This window comes from Rhyacophila brunnea, unplaced genomic scaffold, assembly GCF_057557595.1.
Source record: "Rhyacophila brunnea isolate RB1 unplaced genomic scaffold, BYU_Rbru_1.0 scaffold_16, whole genome shotgun sequence".
Classification (NCBI taxonomy): domain Eukaryota; kingdom Metazoa; phylum Arthropoda; class Insecta; order Trichoptera; family Rhyacophilidae; genus Rhyacophila; species Rhyacophila brunnea.
Genome location: NW_028232816.1, coordinates 12,208,224 through 12,219,298, shown reverse-complemented (window position 1 = coordinate 12,219,298; position 11,075 = coordinate 12,208,224). Strand labels below are relative to the sequence as shown.

The following is an 11,075-nucleotide window of genomic DNA, read 5'->3' as shown; positions in this document are numbered from 1 at the left end:
CAGTCAGGACTTTGACGCGTAAACAGTTATTGTCACGATAGTTTAAAATACACACTATTGCTGCCAGTAAATCCATACACGTGTACAGGCGCTTTAAGACTGCAATACTATTTATAATTTTTCACATAGAAGTTAATTAAAACTTCTATTAGTTTAATCCTCAGTACCTTAATGAACACACACTTCCCCAATTGTGCAAAAAAAATTAATTGCCTCTACAATCGTGGATCTTGGCCGCCTCACGAAGAAGTTTCATAACATTTTTTTTTATGAGAAATCGATGTTAGCCACTCGCTCAACCAGTTAGGTCCATTCTTTAGATGCAAACATTCTGAAAAACAATACATAAATTTTGCCAGACGCAGGATTTGAGCCTGAGACCCTTGACTTACCAAGCAGATACGTTACCACTCAGCCATTGTATCTATTTATTAAAATTACATCTGTGTAAATGTTTCGGTTTTTATGTTTTTAGTGTGGCTTCTTCAAAAAGAAAACGAATGAGGAAAGAGGATTAAGAAAAAAAGAATCAAAAAAAATCATGTCTGTTTACATATTATATAAGTAATTATTATATTAAGTTCTTATTTTATACTATATAAATGTTATGTATTAAAATTTAAAAAAATTTTATCGTAATAAATATAAATTATATTGTGATTTTATTCATGAAAATATTAGCAGTGTTCTTTACTTACAATAGAAACAAATAATTCTCTCGGTTTGTTCCAATGAGGTTTGATTTTTTCGCTACACTCTGGAGATGTTACAAATGAAAATCGCACATTCAGTTTGGGCAAACACAATATAAAATCTCATTGGCCGATAACCACCCCATACTAATCAGTCAATGCCTCATATACTACGCCGAATAATGAATAGGTTTTGAACTGATAGAAATTGTGTGTGAATCAAATCTATGTGAATTTAGCTACTGACCTATCCTATATGGTAAATCAGACCTGGGCAAACTGCGGCCCGCCAAGTGTCGATGCCAATCACCGAGTTTGAACGGCTAGCATAATTGTATCAGCTGGTAAATTGATAGTAAATTAACATTTTCATTTACATAGTGAAGGTAATATTAACATACTGTTTTATGAAGAACGAGAGAACAAGATTGCTAGACTATTTTGCATAAAGGGTACAAGTACAAGTACAAGAAAGTGAACTCACTATAAGCACACAACTCCTGGTTTCATTCCTGATGAGGTCCAATACATTTATATGATTTTCTCAAAGCCTGGATGTTTCCGAGATTGTTTCACTTCTACTATACTAGGTACTGTCACTGGGCCTTATACCCTATTATGCATTGTAAAATATAATAAACGTGATTATATATATGGGGGTACAAAAATAAGAACTTTTGTACCATCGTAGGGAGGGTTGGCCACGGCAACATAACCCTTGATGTAGTTTCGCACTCTCTGGCAGCAACCAGAACACATATCCCAACCATTCAATCACCGAGGGCTTCCATGTCCGTTCACAAACTCGAATGTTTGTAACGCAGTCATACCAATTTATCCCTAAGATTCGGTGGAGACATACATTCCAAAAGTCAAGACTTGAAGCTTGGTATGATGCCATGTCTCACAGGTAGCACGCACGCATTCAACGTTTGGTCATCACAGAATACAGCCTTGACCTCTATGCGACTACAAGCTGGCTGAATGCATACCTACCATACCCATGCAGACTCAAAGCTCACTGGAAAGTCTGCCATCGTCGGCAACTGTGGTATTTAAGTATTTGAACCTGGTCACCAGCTCAACAGGCAGATCGGAACACCTAATAACTCAGTTCTAGAATATATACTCAATTTTACTTACCTTTCGTTGATGTAGCTTTATCGGTACTTAACTAATCAAACATGTGTCATCAGGCGGATTCTTTTAATTCAAACTCCAAAATACTTTTCAATTCCCTACTGTTTATTTTGGTTTCGAACTGAGCTGTCAATCTCAAAAGAATTCTAGTGTACTTATATATTTTAAGCAATCTTGTAAAATTTACATTTTATAAAATAATAGAAAATTGAATTACTAGTGATATTAGAAATTAGTATCAATGAAATCAATGGTACTTATTAAAACAGTTTTTTTTTTTATTTTATTTGTATCAAAGATAAATAAAACAAACAATGGCAACATGACATTTAAAATTTATAATTACCATAGTAACATAACAAAATCAATAAATCTCAAGGGGGTATCTTCTAAATTTAAATTCGCTAAAATATCATACAGCCCTACAAACTTATCTGAAGAATGGGATGGGGGAGCCACTGTCAAAAACTACCCAATCAAGACTCGTAACTGAAAAAATCTGACATTTTCAAAATGGTGTCCTATTGTAGTTGATAATTCCATTTTGGGGATTCTACAGATAAGTTAATATATAAGATAAGCCTGTACCTATCAACAAGATGATTACCTCCTTAGTCAGTGGCGAAGACTAACCGTTGGACAGAGGTATACAATTATTGTAACAAGCTAAAAGAATAATAGGTACACACTTTGATAGTGATCGATATAATAAAATACCTATAGTAGATAGTATCTATTTTGTTCCAAGATGTTCAGTCAGGTTAATCTAAAAATTTCAGAATTAACATTATAAATATTTCTGAAACTTTCTAATTTCCCCAATGTGTGGTGCTAGTAATATTCATAATAGTATTAGTTACAATTAACAGACTAATAATTTCATACTATTTAAAGATGTTGCTAGTTTCTCACGTCGTAATCAAATGATATATCAATCTGCACTATTCATGGCAATTACACTATTTATATTAATTATGTTTAGCAATTTTTTAAATATCGATTCTACACCACTAAGCTCTATTGCTTATACTAACATTAAATGATATTTATCATACAAAATTAAGCTTAACTAACTAATAATGTAAAAATCTACCGCAGTTTAAACTAAACAGTGACTTTTGTTATTCACCATTTCTTCTCCAGATAAAAATAAAAAAGCATAAAAAGACTACTATAATGTGAGTTGACTAACGTAAAACACTTTTATGAGTCAATTACCAATTATAGGAAAATGGGGGACATTATTAACATGCTAGGGAATGTGCATATTGATTGGAATTATACTATGTAATTTCATCCAGCGATTGGGACTTCAGACTCCAGACCCTGTGCTACCGTCCCTCTCTGTTACAGTGACTGGTAAATGATAGTCATTTTAGCAATATTAACATAATATATAATTGAAACTTATAATATAATCGTTTAGAGCGTGATGCAGAACCATCTGGATTAGCTTTAAAATAAACACCATCCAGAGTTCCTAATTTAGCTCAACTTAGGCGTGTCTTGGCCGTATTTTAAATGAATTCATCATGTGCCACTGCCTTTTTCAATTAATTTACTACCTATTATTATGTATGGATAATGTAGGCGACACAATCTAAGTTGCCGATAATGGCCTTTTAATCTTTTCTAGGCCTCACGATATTACTATAGCAGCATCTGATAGGCCACAGATTTTTAACGACACGTTGAATGTAGAGTGAAGCTCTTATTAAAATCGCTGTAATACCGATAATTTGTGGCTTAGTATTTCATAATTATTATTCAAATAGATGTCAGTGTTTTTAATTTTTTAGATTATGCAAATCAATCGACAGTAACTGGTAATTTGAGTTTAAAGTCGGACGAGATAACTCGCGAAATTTGTATGTGCGGACTGTCGATCACGGCCTCATCGAGCGAGAAACTCACTGAAGGCATAGAACCGGTTAAACATCTTAGGTAGCTATCTTAGGGACTTACAAGCCTAAGTATGGTTCTGTATCGTGCTCCTAGAGTCTAATCCGAAGATGTCTTTAGTCTAAATACTCCAACTTGGGGTGCGGATAATTGAATGAATACAAATTAATGTACCGATGAAAGTTAAATATGCGATTGTAAATACTAGATAAATGTCCGCCTACTCATTTTTTTAAATTTAATCCTCTGCACCTCAATAATAATTAAACAATTGAATCTTCGAGTTGCAAAACTCGCTCTGGAAATTTTGCAAATTGGGGTTTTTATCATTATCGTTCTAAGTCAGTTAATATGTGAAAATAAAATTATATAATAATATTGATGTAGAAAGTATGAAATAAACAGCATTTTCTTATTAATTCTTTGGTAATTTCATCATTATCAAGGTTTTTTTCTCGATCAAATTCTTTCTTACGTTTTCGGACTCCTGTAAGCTTTTTCTCAATCGCAGCAGTGTAGCCGCATTTCTTTTCTGAAAAGACATTTTATTTTAATGTGACAATACAGAATCTACAACTTATTTGACAGAGCAAACATAAAAACTAACACCGTTTTTTCAAGATTCGATGCGATTTTGGATAACGAAATTCGGATGACGGGACATCAAATTATGTATGTTCAATAAAGAATGTTACATTCTTAAATCTTGTGAATTACTCTTTGAATAAAAAAGATAGTTTATTAATTCATTAGCAAGTGCAAGTGATGTTGAGATAAAAATTTTGAGAGATCTGACATTGGCTAGGATTCAAGGTAAGTAGGTAAGTACCTATTATTGGTACTCTGATTCAAACCGCAAAATGTGATTGCCAAAATTAATGCAATTTCGTCATGGGTAGGACGCAGATGTCTCAATTGGTTCAAATTATATTTTTTCTTTTATCGACACAATTGTGCCGAGATAAAAATGACTTGCATTAGTGTTACAACTGTGGAACCATTTTCATTGAATTTTATGGTAAATTATATAGAATATTTAGATGAACAAACATAAATAACAATGAATCATATGTACAGTAAGTAACACAACATGTCAAAATGAGCTGCAATCTTGTTTACGTCGCCATGTTTCAATGCTGTTAAAGGCCGCATTAAATGCAAATGTTGTCATACAAAAAGTTCACATGAATCTCTCTAGATACCTAATCTTTGGAAAACATGTTTTTCTGATTTTGTGTCTATGGACAAATAGCAATAATTATTCTGACTATATATTCAGTTCAGTCCAAACCGATCCAATAGTTTAGACTTGTTCCAAACTTAATACATAAAAAGACCAATTACCATAATTGTTTCTTTACGGACTTGGCGGATGTTGTAAAATAATAGATAATTCTTATATTATTGTGACAGTAAAAATTAAAAAAAAATATACCAACATGTAAGATATAATTATTTTCCTTTGCTTCAGAGAGTTTCTTTTGGTTTTCAAGCCGGGCGACATTACCTTGCTCTTCCAGCTCTTGGACTTGTGCCGACATCGCATAATTCACCTTCTCCGTCTTCTTTCCACTGTCATGTTTCAATAACTTCTCGTAAGGCACCCTCAGAGCTTCGGAATCTATGGAAATAATATTCATATGAAAAACAGCTATATCCAAAAATCAGGTAAGTATTTATTTCCAAATACCGATATTTCCACAATTCAATAATTGTTGTAATCAACGTTTTTGTGTTTCAAGCTTAAATGATTTGTGTTAATGTTGCCTTTTAATCAATTTTTACCATCCCCGCCCATCGTCACATAAGGTTTTACCCGCCTGTCTCCCCGATCACCAATATTGTGTTTTCAGATCCTTTTATATTTTTTGTTTACTTTGTGACATCACATTTTCTCTGCCTTCTTCGTCACAAATCATCACATTATACCAGACCCCCCCCTAAAGCATGACGTCATATATGGACGGTAGTAGGAAAATACGCAGATATTCCGTCGCGGAAGATGCGCTACGGAACACCAATACATTGTATTATATGTAATTTGCCGTCAGCGGGCACATTACGCGGAAGATCGATTGTCAGTTAGCGGGCCGCTCAATTTCGGTGTCTGCTCCGCCCTCCGCGCACAGATCTTCCGTCAGCGTCAGATCGGCAACGTCGCATTGTACGTTACTTAATGCAACGCGGCACATTCGGCGGATAGTCGGTGTCGCGTGCACAAGTAAATAAGCGTTGGCAGTCGACTGATAATCTGCCATGGAATATTGAATTTGGCTGCAATGTTTAGTAATGGATTTACTGCAAAGTAATTTCAGCGAAGAAATTTCCGTTTGGGCTTAGCCTAAGTATGTAGCAGCCATAATAGATTACATATAATAATATGATTAATGTAATTGGTATTTTTATTGAAAGACAGAATCCTATTACATATTATAATTTCTTCATTTACTTTGAAAAAATAACAATTTCATATTGTCTATTACTTTATATTATTATCTATTAATAATAACATAAACTTATACTTTATTGGTTTATGTCTACAATAATAGTTTTCTTATATGAAATGGTGCAATCGGCAGTATGCGCACTTGCTAAAGTAGTCACTTTAATGTTGCTGTAATCGTGTCATGTGAAACAAACCACATGGTGTTGAGTGAATTTTATTTTATGCGACAATATATTGTGGCACACTTCCCAATCGTTTGTCGCACACCAATTAATTTCTGAATTAGATAGTAGGCTATAAATATTTAAATGAATTATGTTATTACTGTTGATCGGAGAGTTTTTCTTGTGTTGTTCCATTATCTTAAAATACACTTCCGTCATTGTTTTTTCTGATTGCGCCGCCAGCTCCAATTTTAACCGTGTCCACTGGACATCCGCCGATTTCAAAGAATATTCCTGCAAATGAAAATAAAGTATTATGTCTATACACTGGTGACGAACGGCATCTAGTGGAGTGAGGTTAACGACAGGTAAATGAAAAAAAGTGCACACTTGAACAGTTATAGTAACGGGACGTGGTTGAAATGTGTTTCATCTTCAGCATTTTACCGATTAACTTGATTGCATGAAGTAATGTAGTATTTTTTTATTTACTTATAAAATATCATAATCAGTATATTTTTATTCTTCTTTTTTTGATTCTGTCTTCTATCTAAGGTTGGCGACCAAATTGCATTACATCTTCCTATCCTTGGCCAAATGTATCCGATCATCAATGTTTGGATAGTGAGCTACTTACTGAGGTTGATGCCTGATGAGCTTTCTCTTAACATAATCACTGCTAACCTTTTAATTACCACATTTAAATAACACATTAATTATATCTAATGGCCGACTCCGAACGCGCCAGTCGCGGTTTTAGCACTAAATGAGTTAATGATGAACTGGTGTAAATCATATTGCCTAAAATATGGAGCATTTAACAGCAGCAGTTTAGTGGTCTGCTAATCCAATTTTTCTCCATGTCTTTCAATTTATTTTCTGCTTTTTCTAGTTTTGATTTGAAAGTTTTATGTCACATATCATCATCTTCATCTCAGACTGCTACTCGCACATAACTATAGATGTAATAGATGTACATATCTAGCTACAAGCCATATGTACACTGGCCATCAAGCTTCCACGTCGCTAGGATACCAGCTATTCGCCAAAGGCATGCTTTATCACTCCCATGTATATCTACTCATTTAATACCTAAATGATTTTTTAAATATATTATGTTACTTTTTTTATCCTCAACACCTCAATTATCTCTTACCAATTTTTGACAATAATTGTAATTAATTTTTTTTGTAAGATTCTGACAATATCGTTTCGACCCTTCAAATCCTTGGTGGCTCTCTGCGGTGACTTTAGTTTTGCAAGTACTAGTTCTTGACCATTAAACGTCATAATCATCTACCTGAAGCAAACCATAGTAGGTACATATAAGATAAAAAAACATTCTTCTATCTATAAAATATTTTAAATTATGCCATTAAATTACACATAACGCCTGGCAACTAGACAACCACTGGACAAATACCACCATACAGTGGTACCCAAGGAACACTAAACATCCACAGGGACGTCCGAAAACCAGCTGGATGGACTAACTCCTAGGACTAATCCAAAGTTCGATGGATGTATGTGGCAGCGAAGAACTAATGACCGAGAAAAGTGAAGGGAGCTACGGGAGGTGTTCATCCAGCTGTGGATCGACCCCGGCTGATGATGATGATGACTCTTTATTAAACTATTTCTTTTTTTCAACGAATAGGTACTTAATTCACAAGATTTGAGAATGTAAAACTTTTTATATTAATATATAATATTAAAAATATGATGGCCGACGTGGCTTGAACCTATAACCACTGTATCGATGCCTATTGGTTTTTCATGTACCTAAATTTAATAATTTTCCTATTTGGACCTTAATACATGTGGGCAAGATAGGGATTTCTCGAGTTCCTAGAAAATATTCTGAGGGTTCAGCTAAACAAAAAAGATTGGGAATCACTGAATTGAAGACGAAACCTAAGTGAACCGGTTCTATGCCTTCAGTGAGTTATCTCACTCCATGAGGCCGTGATCGAAAAGCCGCACATACAAATTTCTCGCCCGACTTTAAACTCAAATTACTAGCCACTGTCGATTGATTTGCATAATCTAAAATAATAAACACACAGTGACATCTGTTCGAATAATTATGAAATACTAAGTCGGAAATTATCGGTACTACAGTGATTTTAATAAGAGCTTCGCTCTACATTCAACATGTCGTCGCTATGGGATTGGTTTGTCGAATATCCGTTTTTGTCGAAATCAACCTTTGAATGCAGAATGATTTTTTGTATCTAAATTCACCAGAACCATCCTTTTCTTTAAATTGCTTTGTAATGAAAACAGCATTCATATGCTTTAAAAACAACAATTTAAATACCTTCATGTATTTAAATATAGGATAATCAAATTTGTTTTTCGTCTCCTGAACATTTGACATTTGGTCTATTCGACAGACCAATCCTACAGCGACGGTGTGTCGTTCAAAATCTGCAGCCTGTCAGATTTTTTTTTTCGAACATGTCCGATCCTAATAGGATCATATGGGCCTCCACAGAGTAGAGGTTTGTATTAACAGATTTTGTTTTTTACGAGAAATGGATGTCAGCCACTTGCTCAACCTATAAGGTCCATACCCTGACTCACACACAATTTGAACAACAATATGTATACTTGCCAGACCCAGGATTCGAACCTGAGACCCACGGCGTGATAGTCCAACGCTTAAGCCGCGCGGCCACCTTGGGTGTCCTGTCAGATACTGCTATAGTAATATCGTGAGGCATAGAAAAGGTTAAATTATCAGATTATAAGAATACTGGAGGCTTTTGAGATGTGGTCGTATTGGCATACCATAAAATTTTTCTGATCTGATCATATTATTATCAATGAGGACGTTTTATTTATGGTATAAGTGCAGACGATGGTCATATTTTTCACAATGAGAAGTATGATTTACTCCACCTTATAATGCAGGGAAAGGTAGAGAGCATTAGAAACATTATCTTCACTAAGTGGCTCTATGTCAAAAACGTTGGTGATATGATACGACTGGCCCAGTATAGGGAGATGTAGATAGGTATAGTTGTGTTAACAAGAGTTGAGGCGAAGCAATACTCACACAGACGCATTGTCTACAAACAGAATGTTTCAAATTTTTAAATCGACATCAACGTGTAGGCATGTTGTCCTCTTTTCGCTATAAGCGCAATAAGTAGGCGTAAGCAAGACAAACCGCTGTTTCTCGTAGACGTTGTGCAATGCCCGTTGCCTCAGAAATGCACCAATACACAATCTTTCGTATCTGTGTTTGTCTCAACTTTCATTATGCGACCTATACCTACTGCAATTTGGTCAGCAACCGTTTATGGAAGACAGTACCTAAAGAAGAAGAATGCGATTGTGCTTTTAGTTAGGATTTTATTATATTCCCACAGATTCAATCCAAAATGGCTGACACAACAATAAGTTGGATATTAGTTTTATTTACCTGAATGTCTTTATTTTCTTTTTGTATAGAGCGCCTCAGTTCACTATTTTCATTCATAATTAGTTGCAGAGCACTCTTCAGTGGCTTAACCTTGGAATTTGTGTCATCCACTTTTAATATAACTGTAGCAAAAAGACAAATAACATATAGGTACCTAATAATAATATTGTTTTACTGTGATACTAAATACCAGATTTAAAATGTCAAATACTATGCTAATCGTACCTGCTGTTAATTTATTTTGCAATATTTCCAAAGATTTTGTTAATTCTTTTTCTCTTTTTACATAATACTGGCTGGAGCTGGGCTCCATAATGACAAAATCAAAATTGAAAGCAACAATTATTATTAATACAACTTGACATCTAATTGTACAAGCTGGCGCCGAAATTTTTTAAAAATTATTGCTATTACTAAAAATTAGTTTTCACAATTTTGGTAGAAAAATACAAAGAGATTGAAAATGGGAGGATCCAATCTCTTTGGAAAAATATTAAATTCAGTTGAATGGTTCATGAATTATTAAAAGTCAAAGAAGATGTCTTGATTCCAATCGTTTGAATGAAAATCTCCACTGATGTAAAAAAAATCCGTAACCTGATGCTCTTTCGTGAGTATTTTTATTGACAGAAAGCCTATTCTTCAAGTTATATTTAGTTGTTTAATGCTGCTGGTATATTTTTTGTGTGTACATTGTGTAGGTTACTAGTTATAATAACAAAAACAACTTGTAAAAGACTAGATAATAATAATTATTATATCAGTAGTTGGGTATACATAGTAACTATGTACTTAAGGAATATTTCATTATTTAACTAGCAACATAAACTGTTGCTACAGTAAAAAAAATATTTCCCCTATTAAAGGATTATAAATAATTTCTCATTAGTTATTGTTGTTCTCAGTGTAAAATAATAATAATATTATCTTTCCAATCTCTTTGTGAAAAGGTAATTTATTATTCTTAGATTGAAGATTGTGCATTTTGAGAAGAAAACTATTTTTTTAATAAATTTAGTAATAGTTGTAAGTACCTACCAAAATTATAAAATATATTTAGGTAAGTAGGTAGGTACCAAAGAGATTACCTTTGCAATTTTTTTTTTAAATAGGACATTTATATTTTTGTGGTATTCATGTTTAAAAATTACCTACATAATATTAAATTATTGAAACAGTTTCATAAAAGTATTAGGTACTAGAAGTGGCAGCTTATTTTTATGTGTGGACATGCAGTAATAACCATGGTAACGCTTCCAACTAAATAATGCACAAAAACCTGCACTGTTTCTATTCACAGA

The 11,075-nt window shown here is 33.8% G+C and overlaps 1 protein-coding gene across 1 annotated transcript; it reads right to left on the bottom strand.

Annotated features, from left to right (window-relative positions):
* Positions 1-2,094: 2,094 nt before the first annotated feature.
* On the bottom strand, positions 2,095-10,154 carry LOC147074395 (uncharacterized). Its single transcript, XM_085943665.1, has 5 exons — positions 10,000-10,154; positions 9,775-9,896; positions 6,506-6,638; positions 5,174-5,355; positions 2,095-4,266 (listed from the first exon to the last, which is right to left on the bottom strand). Exons 1-5 carry the CDS (start codon positions 10,085-10,087, stop codon positions 4,150-4,152), a joined length of 642 nt encoding a protein of 213 aa, XP_085799791.1. The 5' UTR covers positions 10,088-10,154; the 3' UTR covers positions 2,095-4,149.
* Positions 10,155-11,075: the final 921 nt, after the last annotated feature.

Bases quoted from the DNA above. Each gene is read 5' to 3' on its own strand.
- LOC147074395 (XM_085943665.1), bottom strand. From the start codon at position 10,087: ATGGAGCCCAGCTCCAGCCAGTATTATGTAAAAAGAGAAAAAGAATTA. The intron at 9,897-9,999 runs GTACGATTAGCA...TTTTTGCTACAG, and splicing joins GCAAAATAAATTAACAGCAG to TTATATTAAAAGTGGATGAC. The intron at 5,356-6,505 runs GTAATAACATAA...TTATTTCCATAG, and splicing joins GAAAAACTCTCCGATCAACA to ATTCCGAAGCTCTGAGGGTG.